The sequence below is a fragment of the Gracilinanus agilis genome, chromosome 3 (genome assembly GCF_016433145.1).
Source record: "Gracilinanus agilis isolate LMUSP501 chromosome 3, AgileGrace, whole genome shotgun sequence".
NCBI lineage: Eukaryota > Metazoa > Chordata > Mammalia > Didelphimorphia > Didelphidae > Gracilinanus > Gracilinanus agilis.
In genome coordinates, this window is record NC_058132.1 from 340822408 (window position 1) to 340849021 (window position 26614).

The following is a 26614-nucleotide window of genomic DNA, read 5'->3' on the forward strand; positions in this document are numbered from 1 at the left end:
GCTGCCTGTCTCCTTATGCTAACCTGGGCTGGAGAATGTGACTTTTCACTGTGACTTTTTTTTTTATCCCTGTGAGGATTGTCTGGTACATTTTCTTGATCTGTTTGGAGGTATTTGTGGAGAGAACCTTGTTGTTCTGCTTATCACTCCTCCATCTTGGTACCATTTCTCCCTCTGCCTGGCTTTCAAAGATATCTTCCACAATCTGGACTTATATTCCTTACCCATATCTACTCCTCAAAACACTGCTACATTCTTTGCAGGAGAGAGGCAAAATCTGTTCTTATTTCTTTCTTTCTTTTTATTTTTTTTGGGGGGGTACATGTAGAAACAATTTTTGGCCATTGTTTTCTAACATTTTAGGATTCAGATTTTCTCCCTCTTTCCTTCCCCCTTGCTCCCAAAGGCATTAAAGTCTGATATAGGTTATGCTAGTGCTTTCATGCAATACATATTTCCATCGTGTCTGTGACAACAGACATATATCACACATACAATAAAAAGCTTATGAAGGAAATAAAGTGGAAGATGGCATGTTTTGATCTGTAATCAGACCCCAACAGTTCCTTCTTCAGCTGTGGATAGTATTTTTTATCATGGGTCCCTTATGGATATCTTGGGATCTTGCATTGCTGATTATAGTTTAATATTTCACAGTTAATAATCATATAATATTTTTGTTACTGTATGCCATTTTCTCTTAGCTCTGTTCACTTTGCTTTGTATCAGTTCACATCAATCTTTCAGGTTTTTCTGAATTCATCCTATTCGCCATTTCTTATGATACAATAGTATTCCATTATAACCCTATGCCACAACTTTTTCATCCATTCCCCAAGTGATGAACAACCCCTCAGCTTCCAATTCTTTGCCATTACAAAGAGAGCTGCTAAAAAACTTTTGGTACTATCGTTGGGACACAGACCCAGGATACATTGCTACATTCTGCTCAAGTTACTCATTATCTCTTGACTCAATCAATTAATCAGCCCACAAGCACATAAATGCCTATCAGGGAACAAGCATGATACTAGGTACTGGGGATCCAAAGACAAGGATTCAATCACTGGTTCCAAGGACCTGCCATTCTAATAGGGAGGAAATGAAGTACATAGGTAAGTATATGCAGAATAAATATAAAGAGGATAAATAAAAATACACTTCAGTCATTGAATATAAGCTGGTTTGGGATAGAGGAACTAACAATGAGTTGCAGGGGAGAATCAGAAAAGGCTTCCTATAGAAGGTGGTGCTTGAGTTGGGTCTTGGAAGAATGGTAAGAGCTAGGCAATAGGGATTAAATTACTTACCCAAGGTCACACAATTAGGAAGTGCCTGAGTCCAGATTTGAAACCAGTACCTCCCATCTCCAGGCCTGACTATCTACTGAGTCATCTTGATGCTCCATCTACTGTCTTTTAAAGTTCTGCTTATAATCCTGCTTTGTTCATGAAGCCTTCTCTGAATACTTTAAATCTTCCTCTCCTCTGAATCCTGTGCAACACTCAAATGCTGTAACAAATTATTCAGTATTTGATGTGATGTTGTTATATATTGGTGGCTTTTATTTTATGTGCTAGTCTCCTACCTAATTTTATTTATCTACTTGAGGGCAGGCATCACAATTTTTTATGCTTTTCCTGTTTTTCTTATAGCTCTTTGCACAGAGCTGAGTACAAAACAGACACCTAATAAATATTTATTGAATAAGAACAAAAAAAACTCTACTTAGTTCTTTGTTTGATTCAGGAGAAAGTGGGTTTGATCTAGGGTCAGATGACCTGAGTTCAAATCCTGTCTCTTTCCTTGTTACCTGTGTGACCTTGAGCAAATTATTTCATCTCTCAAGGCCTCAGTTTCCTTATATGTAAAATGAGAAAGTTAGATTAGATGGTATTTCAAAGTCATTCCAATTCCAAATATCTGATCCTATGAGATATCCCTCGTCAAAATTCTTCCTCAGTTCTCCCGTCTTGAATAACCTCATCAGTTCTGATGACATCCTCAAAAACATCTCCCCAAATCACATGGGTTTTGTTTTGGACTGCAGCAACTAGTGTTTTTAGCTTTAAAAAAATCAACACTGAAAAATTGAGGCAATTCCATGAGAGTCATTCTTATATGTTTGTGGCCTAACTTCTGAGTTGGTCTAGAAGTTTCTTCAGTGAATGGTAATGATCATGATTCCCCCTAAGAATGGCTGAACAAGTTGTGGTATATGATTGTAATGAAATATCATTGTGCCATAAGAAACGACGAACACGACGATCACAAAAAACCATGGAAAGACTTATATAAAGTGATGCAAAGTGAATTTAGCAGAACCAGGAGAATGTTGCATGTGATTATGTACAATAATCAACTATGAATGAAATAACTGTTATTAACAATGCAAGAATCTAGAGCAAATCCAAGGGACTCGTGATGAAAAAGGTCATCCACTACCATAGAAGGAACTGATAAGAGTCTGAATGCAGACTGAAGCATACTGTTCTTCATTATATTTCCTCCATGAATTTTTCTCTAGTGTAAGAGAAAGAAAGATAGTTCTTTCACAACAAGGAATGAACAAGGAACAAGAAAATTTGTATTATATGATAACACATGTATAGCCTATATCATACTACCTGCCCTCTTGGAATTGGAGGAGAGATGTAAAAGAGGTGGGGGGAGACAGAGAGAGAGAGAGAGAGAGAGAGAGAGAGAGAGAGAGAGAGAGAGAGAGAGAGAGAGAGAGAGAGAGACTGGATTGCAAAATGTCAGAAAGTGATTTTTAAAAATCATATGGACATGTCATCTGGGAAAAACAAGAAAAAGGGGGAAAATATCATGACTCTTCATAATGCTATAAACACTCCAAGAACAGGGACAAGGCATCTGTCATTGGATTGTGTGCTGTCTGAGTTTGAAGACTGTCTACTACTTCTTCAACCACCTAAGCCAGGGATCATATCGATAGGATCATAGGCTTTAGGACTGGAGAAACCTTGGAGATCATCCAGGCCAGCCTCTATAGATGAGAAAAAAATAAGGCTGAAGTTAAGTCCCTTGCCCAAAGTCACATAGGTAGTAAAACAATAGAACTAGGATTTGAATCCGGGCCTTCTTACTCCAAAGCCAGTTCTTTCCCCACTATATGCCAATCCTTCCTCTTTCTCTGCTCACTAAGAGTTTAGTTATTCCTCTTTGACAGGCGAATCTGAATAGTCTGCCAACTGGAGGTAAAAGAGAGAACAGCTGGACGCAGATGGATCTGGCATCTTGTTTTCAGGGAACTGTCCTGCCATCTGGGCTGGGCTGAGGCTACAGTAACAGATCAGAGCCAGCTCTACATCTGGGAATTTGGGAGGTGGGAACCATAGACTCTATATGTTCACTTCAATCCCTGGAGAGAGGGAAGAAGGTAATTTCCAGAGTAAATCTTCCTGGAAAGTAGGAAGTAGAAAGGAGTAATTGCCACAGTATGAATGAGATGACCTTCTACCTCTCCTCTGTTTCTTGGATCTGGCAGGAAGGATTTGGTGTTGGTGGAAGGAATGGAGTATATGTATGTATATGACAAAGAAGGGAATTTTGATACCCCAAAAGAGACCACATGGCACGGAAATCAATACAAAGATTAAAGGCTGCAGTATCTCTTGGGATCACTAAATGGGGCCCTAAATAGACCCCACTTGTTAGTCTCAGAACAGTTTGTTTCCCATTGATTTTCAACACTACCTTGAAAAGGCCCTCTGCTACCTTCTCCCCACCCCTTCACCTTGCAGTAAACAGACAGCATGGAACACCCCTGGATATAGAAAACAGAGGCAAGGCAGAAATGATTCCATTTCTCTCAAGTCTACTGCTAGAGTTCCTTTCACCTCCTTGCTGTAGGAGACACTCAGTACAAACAGACAAGTGTAACTTCGCACCAATAGCCCAAATAAACACACAGCCTGAGGGGGTGCCAGCAGATTGAGTTTCAGAAATGTTGGGTTTCTGTGATCTGGAGGCAGTGGGGATCAAACCTGGTAACCCTTGGTAAATATGCAACCTCTCTCTCTCTCCTTCCCCTCTGTCTCCTGCCAAGAATCACAGAATCACAAATATTGCTCATCTCTGTCTTCTACCATCACTAGTGTATAAATATTGATTAATTTGAAAGAGGCAGCTGGTGAGTGCAAAGGCCCAAAGTCAGGAGGCTTGGGTGCTAGCCTGGGATCTGTCACTGGCCAGCTGTGTGACCTCGCAGGCAAGTTACTTAGCTCCTCTGGATCTCATTGTCCTAATCTGTAAAATTTGACATTAGACTCGGTGATCTCTGGGGTCCTTTTGGCTCCAACATTCTATTGCTATAGTTTAGATTCTGGAGCCTAGCTAAAATTAGTTTGGTTCTCTTTAACTAATTAACAGTTACTAATACATATGAGGAATAATCCTGGAGCCTAGCTAAAATCTTTTGTTTGGTTCTCTTTCTTAAATCTAAATTGAGTTCTTACTTTCCTTTCTCAATCTTATCCATATGTGGATAATCCATTCTATGCAATCACTAACAATTGTCTAAGCATTTACTATGTTCTAGGTGATATGTAAGCAATCTATATACAAATATATAAATCTGTGTCAGTATTCAAGTAAGGGAGAGTAGGGTATGTCTGAGGATTGCAAATAAGAACTAAATTTGAAAAATGTTGCAAATCTTCTGGGCTACTGAGATGAGAATCAGTAACCGTTGTAGCACTCGTCTTTCTTTCTTTCACTGACTCCTTTCATGCTGCTATATTCTGATACAGGTATGCCTTTCTCTTTCATTCTTCACATTTATCTCTAGGTGGATAGATAGACAGACAGATTAGATAGATAGATAGATAGATAGATAGATAGATAGATAGATAGATAGACAGATGGATGGACGGATGGATGGATGGGCAGACAGATGGACAGATAGACTGACAGACACAGATAGATAGATAGATAGATAGATAGATAGATAGATAGATAGATAGATAGGCAGATAGATAGGCAGATGGACAGATGGACGGATGGATGGATGGATGGACAGACAGACACAGATAGATAGGTAGATAGCAGATGGCAGACAGACAGATGAATAGATAGATAGATAGATAGATAGATAGATAGATAGATAGATAGATAGATAGATAGATAGATGATAGATAGATAGACTGACCAACCCACACTTCAGAACTTCACCAGATCCATACTTTCATCAGGTATGGCTCTTTCTTCTGTCATTGTAGACCATAAGTCCTCTGCTCTTTAGCAAATGATTTCATGACTTGTTTTGGCCAAATCAACTGATCAATTGGTAGCCAACATTCTGGTGATGAGCCTTCCTGCATTTATCTGGGCTGGTCCTCAGACGAGGGGCATTCACTACTTGCAGTCGTTCCATCTTGATACAAGACCGACCCCCTTATATAGGCCAAGAGAATGAAGAGTCACCTCTTTATCGTGGTGAGATTCTGGAATAAGAATTCAGTGGGGAAGGTATATGGCATAAGTATTATACACACAAGCAACTAGATGGTACAGTGGATAGAACACCAGACCTGGAGTCAGGAAAATCTGAGTTCAAATCCAGGCTTGGACATTTACTAACTGTGTGACCCTGGGAAACTCATTTCACCCTGTTTGCCTCCATTTCTTTATCTCTTAAAATGAGCAGGAGAAGGAAATGGGAAACCACCCCATTATCTTTGTCAAGAAAAGCTCAGATGCTGTCACAGAGTCAGACATGACTAAACAAACAAAAAAAAAATTATTTTAGCCATACAGGTTTACAATCTTGGTGTTCTCATCTCCTCTCTTTCACTAACCTTACATATCTAACTTGTTGCTATAGTTTATCTTTTCTGTTACCAGAGTATATTTTCTGTGTCCCCTTCTCTCTGCTTCCCTTAATACCTCACCCATTTCATGCCCTCATCACTTCTTACCCAGATCATTGCAGTAGTCTAATAATTGATTCTTTTTTTTTCCTTAAACCCTTCTGTTATGTCTTAGAATCCATACTAAGTATCAGTTCTAAGACAGAAGAACAGTGAGGGCTAAGCAATGGGGGATTAAGGGACTTGCCCAAGGTCACTCATCTAGGAAGTGTCTGACCCCTGATTTGAACCCAGCTCTTCCCAACTCCAAGCCTGTCTCAGCTCAAGCTGCCTTTCCTAATTGATTCTTAAGTCTCTCCCTACTCTTATCCATTTACCTCGATAAATTGATCTAAAATGAATTTCTGCCAAACTACTTTTCCAGACTTTGTCAAGTAACAACTATTAAACTAGAATCCTTGTGTTGTTAATCACACAATTTACAACCATATTCAATTGCTTTTGGGTCTTGTGTACCTACTGTTCAACTTTTCTGTTTTGTTTTTTGTTTTAACTAGTACCAAGATGATGACTCTTTTCTACAGAGTCTTTTTGAATCTTCCCTTTGAGATTCTTGACCTTTTCTTTCTCCGGTGAATTATGTTATTAGTTTTCAAGTTCAATTAAGAAATTCTTTGGAAATTTGGTTAGTCTAAGGATCATTCTTGCTCCAAATCTGTGATTTTTTTGCCTTTTCAGGGCTTACTAATTCACTCATGCTCTCTCATCCTCATCTCTTGGATCTCACTTCTTCAGTCACTTTCATTCGCTTCAATACATTTGGTCTTTCCCTCTCCCCTGACTCCTTAGTCTCTGTCGACCAAAATTCTCAAATCTTCCCTTTAAAAAACCTCTATGAGAGAGAGTCAGGCCTAGAAACGGGAAAACCTGGGTTCAAAAAATCCGGCCTCAGACATTTCTTTTCTGTGTGACAAGTCCCTTACCTTTCTTCTGCCTTGAAACTAATACCCAATATTGATTCCAAGATGGAAAGTAAGGGTTTTTTGTTTGTTTGTTTGTTTGTTTGTTTGTTTGTTTTTTAAAGCCTTTACTAGATGTCACTGCTCCATCTACTGTCTATAGATACTTCCTGTCACAATGCCTGGCCCATAGGAGCCACTTCAAATATTTAAATGAATTAAATTTCACTGTCTAGTTCCTTAGATAAGCTAAGCATGTTGTGTGTACTGTTTTCACGTCTTCCCTCCCATATTTTCTCCTTAAATGCTTGCAATAAAGTTTCCATTCCCAAATACTCTAGCTCTCTTGTAATCAAACACTTGTAATCTTGTTGTGTTGTTCTTTATTGTTGTGTCGTCATTATTGTTCATTCCTTCAGTCACATCTGTCTCTTTGTGACCCCCTGGACCATGGCTCTCTGGGGGCTTTCCTGGCAAGGATACTGGAGTGGTTTGCCGTTTCCTTCTCCAGTGGATGCTTTGGTCAGGCGTTCAAAGGTTAAATGTCTTGCCCAGGGTTACAGGGTTAGGGAGTGTCTGAGGACAGATGTGAACTTAGGGCTTCCTGACTCCAGGCACAGTGCTCATAACCACTGAACCACCATTGTCTCTCTTGTGGGCCACCAATAACTTATTAATTGCCAAATCCTATGGTCTTTTTTAGTCCTCATCTCCCTCTAATTCTTCTTTATTTTTTTTAACCTTTACATTCTGTCTTAATATTAGTTCTAAGACAGAAGAGAGGCAAGGGCTAGGAAGTGTCTAAGCTCAAATTTGAACTCAGGTCTTCCTGACTCCAGGTTCAGAGCTCTATCCACTAAGCCATATAGCTGTCCCCTGTCTTTCGTTTCAATTCAATTCAACATACATTTACTAGTTACTTACTGTGTGCAAGACACTGAAATTACAAAAATAAAACAATACAATATCTGCCTTCAAAGACACTCTATCACATCCCACATATATAGGGAGGGAGGTATTTTATTTTATTTTATTTTATTTTATTTTATTTTATTTTATTTTATTTTATTTTATTTTTAAACCCTTACCTTCCATCTTAGAATTAATACTTTGTATTAGTTCTAAGGCAGGAGAGTGGTATGAGCTAGGGAATGGGTGTTAAGTGACTTGCCCAGGGTCACACAGCTAGGAAGTGTCTCAGGCCAGATTTGAACCCAGGACCTTCCATTTCTGGGCCTGGCTCTCAATCCACTGAACCACCTAGCTTCCCCCTAGGTAGGTATTTTATAATATGTATGTGCAATGACACATTCATAGGTTTGTGATATATACAAATTACACAGTGGTTAGAACGCTGGACTTAAGAGGCAGGAAGACCCAACTTCACTAGCTGTGTAACCTTGGGCAAGTCACTTAACCCTGTTTACCTTAGTTGCATCTGTAAAATGAGCCATAAAAGGAAATGGCAAAGCATTCTTGTATTTTTGCCTAGAAAACCTCAAATGGGGTTACAAAGAGTCAGATTCAACTGAACAATAACAGCAACATATTGTATTCTGTGGGGGAAATGGTGTTGTACATAGTTAAGTAAATACATAGTACACACAAAGTTATACAAAGTACCTTTTCATTATTATTTATTTTGGAGGGCAGCTAAGGGGATAGAGCTCCAGGCCTGGAGATGGGAGGTCCTGGGTTCAAATTTGAACTCAGACATTTCCTAACTCTGTGATCCTGGGCAAGTCACTTAACCCTAGTTGTCTAGCCCTTACCACTCTTCTGCCTTAGAACTCATACTTAGTGTAGACACTAAGACCGAAGGTAAAGGTTTTTCGGCAATTGTTATCTCTCCCTTCCTCCCTCCCAGTTTCACATAGTCCGGCAAAGTAACATCCCATATTGACAGTGTCCAGAGATGTATGTCCCATTCTGCATTTTGAATCTATCACCTCTCTGGCAGGAGGTAGGTTCTATGAGTTATCTTGAGTGCTCTGGACTCCTCTTTTATAATTGCATTAATCAGAGTTCTAAAGTCTTTCAGAATTGTTTTTCTCTATAATGTTCTCATTGTGTGAATTGTTCTCCTAGTTCTACTCTCTTAACTTTCAGTTCATAAAGGTTTTCCTAGTTTCTTTTTTTTTTTTTTTTTAAACCCTTGTACTTTCGGTGTGTTGTCTCATAGGTGGAAGAGTGGTAAGGGTGGGCAATGGGGGTCAAGTGACTTGCCCAGGGTCACACAGCTGGGAAGTGGCTGAGGCCGGGTTTGAACCTAGGACCTCCTGTCTCTAGGCCTGACTCTCACTCCACTGAGCTACCCAGCTGCCCTCCTAGTTTCTTTTAAAACTATCCGTTTGTCATTTCTTAGGACACAGTAGTATTCTGTTGGACACAAATGCCACGATTTCCTTAACCATACCCAAATAAGTGGATACCTCCTTCATTTTCCATTTGGGGCTATTATGAAAAGAGCTGCTGTAAATACTTTGTCTCTCTAAGTCCTTTTACACTTTTCCCCCTCTCTTTGGAGTAATATAATTGAATTAAAGAATTGTCATTGTTTGTCCTTCCTTTTTGAAGAGGACTAATGACCTTACCAGGATGATGTCTTGACTTGCCGGTGAGTTGGATTTAAGTGAGGCAGAGATGTACAAAGTTGTTGGCCTCACTCTCTCTTTTAGAGTCATTGAAGTCCAGTGGCAAGATAAAAGTCAAGACAACTGGCGATAGCCAGGGATGTAGTGAATGCTGTCTTCATTGTCTTTATAATGGCTTAGTAACTTTGGAGTCATAGTTCCAAATTGCTTTACACAATGACTGGATAAATTCGCAGTTCCAACCACAATGCATCAGTGTGCCTGTTTCTCCACAGTATCTCCGACATTTGTTGTTTTCCTTGCTTGTCATCTTTGCCAATCTTATGGATATGAGATGGAACTTCAGACTTGTTTCAATTCGTGTTTATTTATGATTTGGAACATTTTATATGATTATTGATAGCTTTGATTTCTTCCTTTAAAAACTAATTATTTACATCCTTTACTATTTATTTGTTGGAGTAAAGACTCAGTCATAAATTTGGACCAATTACTTATGTGTATTGATGAGATCTTTGTTAGAGAAAATTACTGACAAGACTTTTCCCCTCCTTATTTCCTTTCTAATTTTAACTTCATTAGGTTGGCTTGTACAAGAATTTAATTTCCAATTTTTTATGATCAAAATTGTCTACTTTATTTTCTTTATATTTTTCTCTTGCATATTTAGTCACGAACTCTTTCCCAAACCACATAGCTAAAAAATCATTTTCTTGCCCTTTAATTTGCTTATATCACCTTTTCTGTTTGTAATGTGCTCATTTGTAGTTTATTTTGATATATGTTATGAGATATTGGTCTTTTCCCAGTTTCTACCAAACTGCTTTTCAGTTTTCCCAGCATTTGCAACTAGTACAAAATCTTTTTTAAATTATTGCTTTTAGTAAAATTTAAGATCTGATACTGATTGACCCCCTTCCTTCCCACTTTTTTTTTTCATTCTTACCCTTGAGGCTTTTTGATCTTTTGTTTCTGCTATATGGATTTTTTCCTTAGCTCTACAACATAATCCTTTGGTAGTTTGGTATGGTATTGATTAAGTAAATTAATTTAGATAGTTGTCTCATTTTTATTATTTTGGCTCAACCTATCCATGAGCAATGATTTATATATGCAAAGAGTGCTTTTTGTTGTTGTTGAATTCATATAGTTTTTGAATGTATCTCGGTAGATGTGCTCCCAAATAGTTTACACTTACACAAAGTAATTTCAAAGAGAAGAGAGGTAACAACTAAGGGTTGAGGATTAGTAAATGTTTCCTAGAGGAAATGGTACCTGAGCAGCACTTCAAAGGGATTCTGTGAAGCAAAGGTGAAAAGATAGTTCATTCTAGATGTGGGGACTTACCTCTACAAAATTATGGTGATAGAAGATGGGATAGAATTTGCTTGGGATGGACATGAGGACAATTTGGCTATGTAGTATTTGAAAGTGAGTAATACAAAATAATAATGGAAAGATATGTGAGAGACAAGACAGGGTGATGTTTGAATAGGAGGGTGACATAGTCAGATCTGTTTTAGGACAGCCATATGGAAGATAGATTATAGGATCATATGGTTATGTATTTAGAATGGGAAGGAACCTTGGAAGCCATCGATTCAACCAACTCTCTCATTTTATGAAACATCAACTTAAAGGTTAAATGATGGTTAGTAAGTGTCTGAGGTAGGATTTGCAAGGAGAAAGACTAGGCTAAGTGATACCAATTAATCAATAGTAGTCAATTGCATTAGCCAAGATAAGAAATGATAAAAGGGCTGACCTCAGACTGAGTCTGTGAATGGAGGAAAGGTGGCAGATGTAGCAGAGATGGGACCACTAAGTCTTGGAAATCAATAGGTTATGAAGAGAGGATAGAAATGAGAATAACTTTTAGTCTTTGAATCTTTGAACCTCCTTGATCATTCTACCAAATTTGAGAATGCTACCTCACTCCCCTTTCTTGAAACTCTCATTTCTCAATTTGAATCATTTTAATCACCAATTTTTATTGAATCTTTCTTTTTCTCTTTCTTTTTCTCTCTTTCTCCCTTTCTTTCTCTCTCTTCCCTTCTCTCTTTCTTTCTCTCTACTTTCTTTCTTTCTTTTTCTTTCTTTCTTTCTTTCTTTCTTTCTTTCTTTCTTTCTTTCTTTCTTTCTTTCTTTCTTTCTTTCTTTCTTTCTTTCTTTCTTTCTTTCTTTCTTTCTTTCTTTCTTTCTTTCTTTCTTTCTTTCTTTCTTTCTTTCTTTCTTTCTTTCTTTCTTTCTTTCCTTCCTTCCTTCCTTCTCTCTAGACTCTAATTTTTCCTTTTACAATCCCACTGCCACCACCATGATTCAGACTCTTATCACCTAATGACTGAACTATCTCAATGACTTCCTAACTGGTCTTCCTTCCCTTAGTCTCTGTTTGCTATAATCCATTCTTCAAGGTTTTGACAAATTAATCTCCCTAAAATACTACCTTCATTGATCTGCTCAGAAATCTTAAGTTGCTCACTAATGTCTATAAGATGAAGGTCATAGTTCTTAGTCTATTATTCAAAACTTGCCAAAATCTGTCTCCAGTCTGCTTTTCCAAGTGTGTATCTCAACAGTCTCCACTTAATCCCTTTATCTCAAATTATACTTTTCTATATAAATGATTCATCTCTATATTTTTTCCTTGGAATACTCATCTCACTTCTCTTTGCCTGTCCAAAGCACTCCCACCAAAATAAAAAAAATCTCATCTTTCATTCTGCCTTTCCAGTGAAGCTTGGAAGTAATCAGGCTGATTACCTGAGCTTAATCATTCACTGAGGTCAGAATCTATCATTCATCTTAGTTCTCAAAATGAGTAGAAAGATGCAGGCATTCCTTAGACAGGAAACTGAAACTGAGTGGGCAGTCCAAAAAGGAAGACAGGCTTTGAAATAGGAAAAATCAAGAATTGAAATAGATTGGTATAAGTCTTGTGGAGCAGCTAGTGGCTCAGTGGATTGAGAGCCAGACCTGTAGACAGGATGTCCTGGGTTCAAATATGGCCTCAGACACTTCCTAGCTATGTGACCCTGGGCAGGCCACTTTACCCCGCTTCTCCTCCATTACCTGGCCTTTTCCATTCTTCTGCTTTGGAACCAATACACAGCATTGATTCTAAGACAGAAGGTAAGGATTGTTTAAAAAAAAAAAAAAGCTAGTCTTGACAGTCCAGGGATATGTTCAAGCAAATCAAGTGAGCCAGAGGTATAAGTAGGATGTCAGAAGCCTGGAACTGTAGCCCTTTAGGAAACCGATGATGGAAGCATTTACAAAGACAGTACAGAACAACCTAAAAACTTAAGTGAAACATTTGAGGGAGCAGGTAGAAAAGTACTTTTCTTATTTTGATAGACTAGAGATCACAGATTCATAGATTTTGAGAATTGGAAAGGATCTCCACAACCATATTGACCAACTCTACACAAGAGGAATCTCCTGTATGACCTACCTAATGAGTAGCCATCTAGCCTCTCAAGACCTCCAAGGAGGAAGTCTTTACCTCTGGAGATAGCCACTCTCACTGGCAGGGACGAGAGGAGGACCAGAGGGTGCCAAGAAGGCTGTAGAGAAGTTTGACACAGCTCAATTCCGGTGATGATGACTTTAGTGGTCAATAATGTCTAAAGAGAAAATGGAACCAAATTGTGGGTGGAAATCAAGGATTCCACTAGCCTGGGAACAGGCTGTGTGAGAGACAGAGGAATCCACCAGACCAGGAAGGGGTAACTCAAAGTTACCGTAACTTCAATATAAGTTTTAATCTTTTTACATAATCTTTTCCCATCGAGATCCTTCCAAGAGACCTGTAATCTATTATGTTAAGAACTCCTGCCTTACAAATTGTGCTCAGTTCCTAGCCCTGTGACCCTGGGAAAGTCACTTAACTCTGGTTGCCTAGTCCTTACAGCTCATATATATATATAGTATTAATTCTAAGCCAAAAGTAAAGGTTTTTTAAAAAAGAAGAAGAAGAAGAGTCTCTCCCCTAGCATAGCAGCAGCTTAATGGATATTTGTTGAATTAAGGATCTATACAGAGAGAGCTGAAAGGTACCAGGGAGCAATTTAGTCTAACTTCTTCATTTGCCAAATGAGGAAACCAAGATTAAGTGACTTGTTTAAGGTCACACAGGTAGTTCAGTGTCTAAAGCCTACTTTGAGCCCAGGTCTCCTGACTGAGATCCTGACAGTAGGAACCTGAAGAATGGCTCTTAATAGAATGACTGACACAATTATCCAACTGAATTTCCTAAGTGCCATCATACTTACACTGGGCACAGTTACATGTTCAGAATCCTTTCTTCTACATGAAGTGTTCCTGGAAGTGACTCTTTTTTGCCTGCCTTTAGTTGTGTAATAGGTTTCTCCTCAACCCCACACCTAAACAACACACCCTGCATATCCTTTTTTACTGCCCCACTAATGAACTTAACCTTTGACTTGTAGCCAAGGCAAATATTTAATCTATTTTACGTATGTACTTGGTAGTTATTATTTAATTATCCCTACTTCTTTATGTACTGTTAACAGCTCTGGAGCTTTGGAAACACAAGCAAGCCTTGGACCCAGATGAAGTCAGGGAACAAGATAAAAAAGAAACAGGCTATATACTTGGCATCTCTTACCCCTTATTGGGGATTCTACAGGATTCTGATTTGGGGGAGTAAGTGCCGGGGGAGTAGGACTTTAAACATGGGGGCAAGAAATGGGCTATACAGTGTGATGGGCTTGGGGACCAGGTACCATCTGTGTCTGAGGTCATGTGACTCCTTTCTCATGTTCTCTTGGACAAATACAGTCCCTGACATACACTAACCTGTGTCCATTTCTATTTTGAATGTTGCAGCTTGTCTCCAATGTGCTCATCTTCTCCTGTACCAACATTGTGGGAGTATGTACCCATTATCCAGCAGAAGTCTCCCAAAGACAAGCCTTCCAGGAGACCCGGGAATGTATCCAGGCTCGATTGCACTCGCAGAGGGAAAACCAGCAGCAGGTAAGGTACCCTAAAGAGGAATCCCCTCTCCTACCCCCATTTTTAATAATTCATTTTATTTTTTTAAAGTGGGGAAGCTAAGTGGCCCAGTGGTTTGAGAGCCAAGCGTAAAGATGGGAGGTCCTGTATACAAATCTTGCCCCAGACACTTCCTAGCTGTGTGACCCTGGGCAAGTCATTTAACCCCCCATTGCATAGCCCTTTCTGCTCTTCTGCCTTGGAACCAATACACAGTATCGATTTTTAAGACAGAAGGTAAAAGCTTAAACATTTTAAACATAGATTTTCTCTTTCACCTTACCATCTTCCTATCCTGGAGAAGGAAAAAGAAAAGCTCTTATAACAAATACACATAGCCAACAAAACCATTCCCCACATTAGCTGTGTCTGAAACCAGATGTGTCATTCTGTACATTCACCTTCTCTAGTGGGAGAAAGCTAACATTTTTTCTTCATCCGCAGTCCTCTAGAATCATTGCATAAACTGATGGAGGCTGAAGTGGGCCAGAACCAGGAGAACAATTTATATAATAATAATCATGTTGTAAGGACAGATCACTATGAAAGACTTCGGAACTCTAATCAATGCAGTGACCAACCACCTCCCTCCCCTTCCCCTTCTTTGACTTCTCTTCTGCTCAGGGAAGATGGGAGAGTGAGTTATGATAGCGAGCCTCTGCTGTCAGGGCACTGCTAGCTGGGTCTATGGAGTCTCTCTGCCCACTTCACCATGCCATTCTCCAACGTCTCTTTTCACTTTGAACACAAAAAATCTTTTGCTTTGCTTTCCCTGGTCATGGGTTTGGGGCCCAGCTGACAAGAGAATGTTTTCCATGGACAGAAACTGGCATTCCTGACTCTGTGGGAATCTTCTTCTTTGGGTACCCTGGAGAGAGAGCTCAACTCACTGACCTTCCTTCCCTGACCCATACCTTCCTCCTCCCTCCTGACTTTTTCCCTCCCTTTTTGTAAATAAATCAGACCGGCCCTTGGATACAGAAACATGAGGGCCAAAAATGTCTTTTCTCCATAGACCACTGCCCACCCCTTCCCTGGGCAGCCAGATGTACGAAGGGGTGCAGGTGGTCGTAGGTAGGAGGTTTCATCTTAGATTCTCGTGTTCTTCATTATCAGGGATTGATGAGCCATTGGAAGGCATGAGAAGCAGGAGCAGTCAATCCTTCCCTTCAACTCATCTTGTATACAAAACTGAACAGAATTCTGGGGGGGGGTTCAGAGCAAAGAGGGAGGGCTATCAGGGAAAGAAGAGTCTTTCCTTTCAGGGAGGTCTTAGTTTCATGGGAGAGCTAGGGAAGACATGCAGGATGCTACATGGATGATAGCCTTCCCTCTATAGTTGGCACATGGGACCAGAACCTTCCTTAGCGCCCATGAGCTAGGGGAGAGACTAACCCTCCTTCTCTTATTCTTGTTGGGAATTATGCACTTGTGGTTTTCATAGGGATAGGGAGAGAAGATCGGGACAGGACCTGTGATTTCATTGATAGACTCCCAGATGAGGAAGGGAACTCTATCAAAGCAAGCCAGCACTTTCCCTGCAGCCGATAATCTTTGAGAGTTTCTCAGAGACCTGAGAGGCCAAGGGGCACACCGCCAGTACGTGTCAGAGGTTGAATTTGTTAAATAAGCCTTTTTTTGATGTCTTTTGTTTCTTACATCACTATGATTATCCCAAATAGCCTTCCCTTTTCCCCTTTCAGAGGGCCATCCCATAGAACAAATAATGTTTTTTAAAGGAGGACAAAACATCAGCATAACTGATTGATACATTGAAAATGTTTGAAAATAGGTACAGTGTATAACACCTGTGAACCTTCCACTTCTCTGAAGGGATGGGTGGGGGGTATTCTCAGAGGTAGAATGTGAACCCAGGGCTTGTGGGATCCATGGTTACCTCTCTAGCCACCATACATAAAATAGGTAACTCTGGTCACAAAATGAATATCCCATCAGGATCAGCGTGGTCTCTTCTCATGTCTCTTCTCTTCTTTCTCAATTCAAAGTAACAAACCTTTGGTAAGTGCCTGCTATGTGTATGAGGAAGCTAGGTGGCTCAGTGGATGGAGTACCAGACCTAGAGGCAAGAAGTCTCTTCTTGACTTCAAATCTGGCCTCAGATACTAACTAACTGTGTGACCCTGTACAAGTCACTTTACTCTATTTGTCTCAGTTTCCTTATCTGTAAAATGAACTGGAGAAGGAAATGGCAAACCACTGCAATACCTCTGCCAAGAAAATCCCAAAATGGGTCACAGAGAGTCAGATGTGACAGAAACGACTGAACAACAACACATCTGTGATACTATGTTAGATTAGAGACTATAAATATGAAAAACAATATCGTCTCTCTCACTTAAAGAGCTTTCATGTGAAAGGAGGGGATGTCCAGCTAAGTATACAAGTAACGATGATCCAAAGTAAAATGGAATAAAGGCATAAAGGCATGGGAGAGTCAGACAAAGTGCTGTAAGTAAATCTGAGATCCCTTTCCAACCTCTAAAAGCTAGTTTATTCCCAACTCCAAAAGGCCAAACAGCCTTTCTGGGTATTAGATCTTTCAGTCCATTGTTTGAGTCTGAGCAGACATTAGCCTCTATTAGCATTTCTATAATTCCATTACAGTTTCATTCCTCTGGCCCATGGCTGTCACTATGCCACCCGCTGCCCCAGGGAGAGCTAGGACCTCAAGGAACAGAAGAGGCTCTCCTTTTTGGACAAAGATATTTATTTCCCTCTGGTTTTGCCAGGGATTCCTAGGTCTTCTTTGGTCATATGGTCAGTGCCCATCAGGGAAATAGAGTAAGTGCAAGGAAATGGATGTTCACTTGGAGTTTTTCTCTTTGCCTGGACTGAGGAAAACAAGTTACAGTGGAGGTTACTAGGGTACGCAGATGAGGGGAAGACACTAAGGACTGCTCTGACACTCGGTCACAGAAGCAGGATGGGACCGCACAGCTCCCACACTCCTTTCGATACTACCTTCTCTCTTCCCCCAACTGCTAGTGCTCTCCCTTCCTATGCTACCTTGTGTGTGTTTTGTATAAATGTATATGTGTCCATGCTCTTTGCCTGGACAGGTCTTGAGGGCTGGAATTGTTTCACTTTTGTCTTTGTAATATTTAGCACAGTGCCTGGCACACAGTAAATGCTTAATAAATGTTTGTTCATCAATTGGACTTATATGATCTGAGCCATACAGTAGTAGAGGTAGAAAGGACCTTTGCCATTGTCCAGTCATTTCAGTCATGTCTGATTCTTCTGTGACCCCATTCGGGGTTTTCTTGACAAAGATACTGGAATAGTTTGCCATTTCTTTTTCCAGCTCATTTTACAGAAGGGAAAATTGAGACAAACAGGGTTAACTGACTTGCACAGGGTCACACAGCCAGATTTAACTCATGAAGATGAGTCTTCCTGATTCCCAGCCCAGTGCTCTGTCCACTGCATCACTTAACTACCCCTGGAAAGAATCTGAGAGATCATCTAGTTTCATCTCACAGGTGAGGAAACTGAGGCCAGCAGAGGAGAAGTGATTTATCCTTGCTATTACAAACTAGTTAGTACTAGGCTAGAGCACACATCTTCTCATTTCCAATTGCAGTCCTCTTATTGCCTTAAAATTATTACCTAGCTGTTTCATATAGCAACCAAATATTTAAAGGGTGGTTACTGTGTGCTTAGAATTTCATTAGGCCCCAGTGGGTGACAGGGGCCCATCATTCAAGGAGCTTAGAAAACTAGTTGGTAGGCACACAGGGAACATTTAACAAGCAAGATAATTGCCTTAGTTCAGAAGAGTCAGGTCATGCAGAGAAAAGAACATTGAATTTGGAATCTGAATACCTGGATTCTGGCTCCAGCTTTGTCACTTAGAAGCTGTGTGAGCCTGGGCAATTCATTTATCTCCTATGGAAAATGGGAATAATAGTTGTACGACTTATCTCTCTGAATTGTTATGAGGACTTACTCTCCAGCTTCCTATCGCTTACCCCATTTGCCTCCTAGATTCGAGTTGCTTCCAAATCAGCCTCCCAACCCTTTCGGTCACCGTGACACAGCAAACTTTGAAGAGCTCACCGAGTGGGGGGTGTGGAGAGTGCTGGGCAGGAAGGAAGGTGACAGGGCCAAGGGAAAGAATTTACAACTAATAAAACGAAAATTAGGAGCATAGCTTTGGCGTTTTGTCTCACGTGTAATTCTCCATGCGTTACAGTCATATGTGTTTTCTTTGTAAATGATTACTGTTGTGCGTTGGTGAATTCTGGAGCCCACAGGGTAGACTTCAAGCATGGAGGAGGCTGGAATTGAGGATGGAAAGGTTTCCAAATGGGTGGCCAGGAGGGATTAGCAGAAGCCAGGGACCAGAGGCAAGAAGGAGTAAGGCATGTTCTTAGGACAGGAATTTCCATTTGATAGGGTAAGAGGGAATTATTGCAGGTTTTTGAGCTGAGGAATGGCATGAATGGCAGATCCATTAGCAGGATGAGCTCAGTCGTGATGTTCAGGATGGATCAAAGAGGAATGTCAGATAAGGACTTCGCCTAGAAGGTGATGGACTGGTAACCGAGGTAATGACTTGAAGAGGATGGGATAGACAGTGGCATGTACTTCAGATGAGAAGCAGGAAGAGGTGGCAGATAGTATGAGCTGCCGCTAGGATTTGAGAAGAAGGCTGCACCTTTCCTTATCTCTCATCCACTCAGGAGAGTGGGAGAAGATGGTTCCCATGGACCAGGATAGTGATGGATATGATCATTGGGAGAGATCATGGTTTCAGTTTAAGAGAGGGGGCTAAGAGAAAAGGTAAGGCTTCAATAGAAGCAGGGTGGACCAGTGGGAAAGCACTGAATCTAGAATAGAGGTCCTTGCTTCAAATCCCACCTCTATTACTATCAGTGTGACCTTGGGCAATTCAACTCTTTGGGCTCAATTTTCTCAACTATATAATGAGAGGAATTGGACTAGAGAGCTTCTAGGGTATCTTTTATTTTTTAAAACCCTTACCTTCCATCTTAGAATCAATACTGTGTGTTGGTACCAAGGCAGAGTAGTGGTAAGGGCTAGGCAACAGGAGTTAAGTGACTTGCCCAGGGTCACACAGCTAGGAAGTGTTTGAGGCCGAATTTGAACCCAGGACCTCTAGATCTGGCTGCCCCTAAGGTGTCTTTTAGCTCTTTATCTAAGATTCTATGAAAAAGGGAAGATGTGCTCCATTGAATCAGGAGAACAGGGAAGGAGTATGGAAGAGGCAGTGCTGGAGGGTTTGGGAAAGGGAAATTTGTGAGAGTTCTCTAGGAGGCAAGGGGACTGAAAAGTTTGTGCCTCGGACTGATAGTTTCAAGGAACAGGAATCTGGAGACTTTGTAGTTAGAGTCACAATGGTGACACAAGTTAGAGATGGAGAGAAAGGAAAACTGGGGTAACCATTTATCATGGAACAGAAATAAATTAAGTAGGGGTAAAACAGATACATGGATGAGAATTGGTTGAGGAGAAGAGGCTTGGGTACATGCACACACACACACACACACACACACACACACACACACGAGGACTTAAACAGACTTAGAACCTTACTTGGGTAGAGCCTGAAGCATGCCCAACCCTCTCTCACCCCAACCCCCCAATCTATTGACATTGTGGCTTGGACCCTGTGATGGAATGACTTAGATTTGAAATGGCAGAAAGGGAAGGTGATAGAAGTGAGTTTTGCTTCTCTGTCCAAACTGTACTCCTGAGAATCAGTGTGGCATAGAATGGATGACAGAGAGCCAGCCTCTGAGACAGAAAGTCCTAAGTTCGAGTCCCAACTCAGATGAATTGTTTCTGTGACCTTTCCTGAGTCATCTCAGGACTCTCTCAAGTCATTGAGAACTTATTAAGAGCCTACTAAATTGGGAAGCAGGTGGGAAAAGTCTCCTAGCTAGGAGTTTCCCACATCAAAGAAATTCCAGTTCTTAAAAAAAAGGGAAAAAAAATTGTGCCTCCTAATAGTTTTCAGGGATGCTTTCTGGCTCCCACGCTCCCCCTGGTGGGAGCTACGTCCCGCAGAGCACCAGAGAGCCTCTCCTGTTTTCGTGGTTCCTCTGAGATTTTGATGGGAACAGGTTAGAGGAGGCCTAGCTTGGGCCCAAGAGGAGAAGTCCCAGGGAATAGAATAGGCCTGGAGGCAGGTGGTAGGAGCAATGATGGCTCTGTCTGCTTCTCTCCCCAGGAGCGGCTCCTGCTGTCTGTCCTTCCCCGTCATGTTGCCATGGAGATGAAAGCGGACATCAATGCCAAGCAGGAAGATATGATGTTCCACAAGATTTACATCCAGAAACATGACAATGTGAGGTAGGGGAATGACTGGGGGAGGGGAATTGGGAAGAGGGAGGCTGGGGGGTGAAGGCAGCAGGGAGACAGTGCTCCTGAAGGGCAGGTTTGGTGATAAATCCTCCAGATCTGACTAATAATAGTTACCTTTTATAGAGTGCTTTAAGGTTTGCAAAACACTTTACCCGTGTTATCTCATTTGAGCCTCAAAACAACCCTGTAAAAGTAGTGCTGCTTTTAACATGTTTGTTTCACAGATGAGGAAACCGAGGCTTAAAGTAATTTAAGTGACTTACCCAAGGCCACACAGATAATACATTCCTGAGGTGAGATTTGGGATCAGGATTTCTTGACTCTTACTCCAGCACTCTATCCACCCAGCCACTCAGCTGACCAGTAGAGAGACCAGTGTGGCAACAAACCCCAAATCTATTCATTCCTTGGAATTAAGAAGTTCAGACATTTTGTTTAAAAAAAAACACCTTAAGGCTTTTAGATTCATTGTTCTAGCTCCTCTACATCCCCAATAGGACAGTGAACCCCAGATCTATTCATTCCGTGGAATTAAGATGTTCATTTTGTTAAAAAAAAAAAAAACAAACCTTAAAGCTTTTAGGTTCATTGTTCTGGCCCCTTCCACCTCCTTTTTTTTTATTTTAAATTAAAAAAAATCCTTACCTTCCATCTTAGAATCAATAGTAAGTTTCGGTTCCAAGGCAGAAGAACGGCAAGAGCTAGGCAATAGAAGTTAAGTGACTTGCTCAAGGGCACACAGCTAGGAAGTATCTGAGGCCAGATTTGAACCTAGGACCTCCTGCCCAGGCTAGCACTCTATTCACTGAGCCACCCAGCTGCCCCCATCTCTCTTTTGTTTTGATGACCAGGAAAGCCACTGGCATCTGATTAGTTCTCTGACTTGTGATGGTCCTTGGAGGCGTTGGGAGATACAGAGGAAAAGGGGTGAGACCTCATCCAGGCTTGGGCACTTTCAGCATAATGAGAAAGATTGGGGACTCACAGTAAAGGATCTCCCAGTCTAAAAGAGATAAAGCATGCACAGGCCCAGAATCCAGACTATAGTCATAGAGAGCAGAGATGATCAAAACTGGTGCAGATTAAGAGAGCACATAGTACACATGGGAGTTCCATGGGGACGTGCTGAGTAGAATGCTGGGCCTGGGAGGGCTTATCTGGGAAAGTTTCCTGGAGAGCTGCGAATCCCTCAGTGAACAGGGGAAAGACAGATTGACTCTCATGCTAGTTAGCTGTTTTTTTCCACAGGCAAGTGATGTAAAGATACAGGTTCAGATTAAAGTTGAGAGGGTAGAAGAGCCTTTTGAAAAAAAAGAAAAGAGGGGGCAGCTGCGTCCTCACTGAAATGAGAGCCAGACTTAGACACAGGATGTCCTGGGTTCAGATCTAGCCTCATACATGTCCTAGATGCCTGACCCTGGACAGGTCACTTAATCCCCATTGCTTAGCTCTTACCTCTCTTCTGCTTTGGACCCAGTATTGATTCTAAGATGGAAGGTATGGGCTTAAAAAAAAGATCCATACATTCATTTGTTCATGTGGCCAACATTTATTAGGCAGATTTTGATTATCCTTGATCACAGTCTAATTTATTGGCTACTTCTACCCAGAGAAGACTGTCGCCTCCCACTTGATTTCTAAGTGTTTAAGGTCTGAGAGTTGCCAAATCTTGCCCTTGCAAAAGGCTCAAAGACCAGAGTTCAAATCCTCCCTTGAACATATACTGGCTATGAAATCCAGGGCTAATCACCTGTAGGGATGAGCCTGAAGTCATCTTCAGTTTAAAACCCTTCTTAGAGATTTTCAGTTTGGGGGAAGGGGAATTCCTGAGATCCCTTTTCATAGTTTTAGCTAAGAAAAACGTATCTTCTCTGATGGACTCAAACCTTTTACAGATGAACCTAATATGGATAAAGTCTCAATTTCCCCTCTTTTCTTCCTCTCACATAACTAAAGAATTGTCCCAAAAAGCTCCTGGTCATTAGATGAATGTTAAAATAGCTTGCCTCCTAGAGAGATATTCTTTACCTAGAGGAATAAAAGGGCTCCTTTCCTTGCTAAGGTCTACGGGAAGGATCCAGGGATCTACCAGGGCAATCCCAGCATCCCCAAAGAGGGGCTTCTAAGGGGGAGAGTTTTCCTCCCAGCCTCTATGTGTGTGTGTGGGTTTATATGTGTATTGCACATGCGTGTAGGCATCAAAGGAACCTGGATTCTTCAACCTGAAGAAAAGGAGGCTGGGGAGTAACTTAATAATAACATCCATCAAAGCTCTGCAGGGTTGTTATATGGAGGATGATGACCTGCTGTTCTCTCTCCCCCACTAAGTATGAGACCAGAGGAGAAATGAGTTGATGATGTTAAGTATGAGAGAGACAGATCAAAGGAAGGGGGAAGCAGGGCCTGGGGAGAGGTGTTGTTTGGATTGGTTCAGGAGTTTAAAAAGACAGAAATAGGAGAGGAGGAAGTGAAGGCCAAGCTTTGTTGGCCTTGTCCTACCAAGATGTGCAATACTCTGCAATTAAAACTAATGCATAATGGGTAATTCTCTTGGAAAAGCTCAATGAAAAAGAAACACGGGAAGAAGCATATTGGATGTAATGTAATAGAATGTCATGTAATCAACAAAGATCTAAGGTAGGCTGGACACTTGATGGGATGCATGCAGGGATCTCTCTCCTCCCTGGATGTATAAGAAAGGAATGGCCTGACAGTGGTGCAAGGGTTTGTCTGGGTGGGTAGGGTCATCCTCAAAAGACCCCAGGGAATGAGACACTCCAACCATTGCTATTTCCTATTGAACATTAATTCCTTAAGGGTAGAGACTGCTTCATTTTTGTCTTTGAGTTCTTGGCACCTGTCATAAGTGTTCATTAAGTTGCCAAGTTCTTTCTTTCTCTGATGTCTACCTGCCCCATTCCTTCCCCTCTCATGGGAAAACAACATGGACTATCTCTAAGCAAATGCCCTGTTGCCCTCTGCAAGGTCTGGCTCTGCTCTCAGAGTCAGAGGCCAGAGGTAGACCGTGCCCTCTGGATTCTTGTCCTGAGAGAGGATGCTTCTCAACGAGCCCAAACCGTCTAAGGATGGAAGCCCCCAGTATGCTATCTTGGATGGGCATCAAGCCCCAGGATGAACAGGGTATAGTTATGGGATACTTTAGAGACACAGATAAGGTAAAGACCTCAAACCAGGCATGGTAATGATAGAAAACTAGGGACAGTCCTCCCGGGTTCAAGGTTATTGAAACAAAGGTTGCTTTGGGTCACTACTGTGAGACAGGACTGTGTCCAGAAGCCAAGGGTCCTCTGTAATTATGGGCGATCAGGTCAGTGAAGTTTAAAGTATCAGGGCAGGGCTAGAGAAGATATGACATCTGGTAACAAATCAGCAAAGTGCTAGGAAGCCTGCAGCAGGACCACGGAGAGCTCTATTGGAGCTGATGCATTGAGCCTAGGTAAGACCTGTTTAGGTCTTAAAGGACCCTGATTGGTTAGGGCACCAACAGGGTTCCTGAAGGCATCTGATAGTTTTTGTCAGCCCAGAAACCTTCAGTGTCTGTGTCTAGAGGAAAGGTCATACCCTCTGGGCAGAGTTGGTGCTCTGCCAGGAAATTCCAGGAGTCCTAATGGGTGAGATGCCCAAACCTGGCTCACCAGAGGGGACATTCATCCCTCTTTCAGAATCCTTATCCTCAGTGATCCAGTCATCCCTAGGAATGAAGCAAGTCTTGGCAAGATAGCCATGATCCCTGAGGTAGAAATAAAGAGAAATGTCTTCTTTCTTCTCTCAGTATATATGTATATATGAATCATTTAGGGGGCAGCCAAAAGGTGGTTTAGTGGATTGAGAACCAGACTGGAATTGGAAGGACCTGGGTTCAAATCTGGGCTCAGATATTTCCTAGTTGTGTGACTCTGAGCAAGTGATTTAATCCCCATTGCCTAGCCCTTACTGCTCTTTGTCTTGGAACCAATACGCTGTATTGATTCAAGATGGAAGATAAAGGCTTTAAATGGGTGGGTATGGAGGAGGAAGAAGAGAGAAAGGAAGGAGAAATGTCTGAATCTCACATTTTCTCAGCTGCTCTCTTCTCTACTGCCTCTTTTTTTAAAAAAAAAAAACCCTTGTACTTCGGTGTATTGTCTCATAGGTGGAAGATTGGTAAGGGTGGGCAATGGGGGTCAAGTGACTTGCCCAGGGTCACACAGCTGGGAAGTGGCTGAGGCCAGGTTTGAACCTAGGACCTCCTGTCTCTAGGCCTGACTCTCACTCCACTGAGCTACCCAGCTGCCCCTCTACTGCCTCTTTTGCCCTTTACTTTATCCAGAGTTCTTAACCTGGGTTCTATAAACTTAAAAAAAATTACAGTATATAAACATAAGTGGTTTCCCTTGTAATCCTATGCATTTTATCTTATGCATTTAAAAGCAATATTCTGAAAAGAAGTCCATAGGGTTCATAAGAGTTCCAGGATGATACATAATAAAAAAAGGTCAAGAACCTCCTGTTTGCCTTTTAAAAACAAAAACAAAAAAACAACCCTTAACTTTCCATCTTAGAATCAATGCTATGTATTGGTTCCAAGGCAGAGAGTAGTAAGGGCTAAGTGATGGGGGTTAAGTGACTTGCCGGGGGTCACATAGCTAGGAAGTGACTGAGGCTAAATTTGAACCCAGAACTTCTCTGGGTCTGGCTCTCAATCCACCAAGCCACCTAGCTGCCCCCATCATTCTGTTTACCTTCCAAACTTTCACCTGAATTCTTCAAGGAAGTGGTAAGGTTGAAGACGGGGAGGGGAAGCAGTGAAGTAAAAATTCAGAAAACAGAGTTCTAGTCTCATCTCTGTTGCTATATTGCTATGTGACTTTGGACAGTTCACCTTGTCTCTCTGGGCTCTTGTTTCCTCATCGATAAAGCTGGGCTCTCAGATGCCAATTCCCTAGGAATCTAATACTTGGCAAGGCCCCTCAGTCCTCTTCCTTGGTATGTCTCAGTTGTTATATTGGTTCAAACTGGATTATCTGTGCATGGCTTATGTACTTTGTGGGCTAAATGTGGCAACGCCTTGGATTCTCGTTAGTTACCCTGATTGTCTATCAGTGGGAACCTAAGAGTTACAAACCTATTTCAATATCATCCACTGTTCCCTCCATTAGTGTGGAAAATTGAGAATTCACTATCATGGTCAACAAAGATTTACTTAGCAGCAATTGTGGACCCAGAACCATGATAATCCCTCTGGGAGATAGTGAGATGAGATGAGAAACTCTGACTGCTGGGAGAGCCTGGGTTTTTACCTCTCTTCCTATCTTCCTGTAGTCAACGAATGACCCTTGAGGGGAAGAACTGGTTTCCTTTTTGTCTTGGTAGTGCCTGGGAAATACTTAATGCTTTATAAATACTTGTTGAATTGACCTAAATTGCCCATAGCAATTCCTCGTATGGAGTAGATGCTATAATTGATATTGAATGAATGAGAGAGAGAGAGACAGATAGGAAGGAGAGACAGAGAGACAAAGAGAGAGGGAGGGGAAGAGAGAGAGAGAGAGAAGGAGGGAGAGATGGAAGAGGGAGAGGGAGAAATGGAAAGGAAGAGATAGAGACAGAGAAACAGAGACAGAGACAGAGAGACAGAGTCAGAGAGACAGAGACAGACAGAGAGAGACAGACAGACAGAGAGACAGAGAGATGGAAGAGGGAGAGGGAGAAATGGAAAGGAAGAGAGACAGAGAGAGAGAGACAGAGAGAGAGAGAGAGACAGAGAGACAGAGAGAGAGAGAGAGAGAGACAGAGAGAGAGAGAGAGAGAGACAGAGAGAGAGAGAGAGAGAGACAGAGAGAGAGAGAGAGAGAGA

General features: G+C 41.4%; 1 protein-coding gene across 2 annotated transcripts in view; it reads left to right on the forward strand.

Moving 5' to 3' along the window:
- Nucleotides 1-26614, forward strand: part of ADCY5 (adenylate cyclase 5) — a 255962-nt gene that overhangs the window by 154288 nt on the left and 75060 nt on the right. For both annotated transcript variants that reach the window (XM_044670042.1, XM_044670043.1), the window contains 2 exons: nucleotides 14239-14388; nucleotides 20624-20745. In XM_044670042.1, the coding sequence (XP_044525977.1) occupies nucleotides 14239-14388; nucleotides 20624-20745 (272 nt within the window). The remainder of the gene's footprint in view (nucleotides 1-14238; nucleotides 14389-20623; nucleotides 20746-26614) is intronic.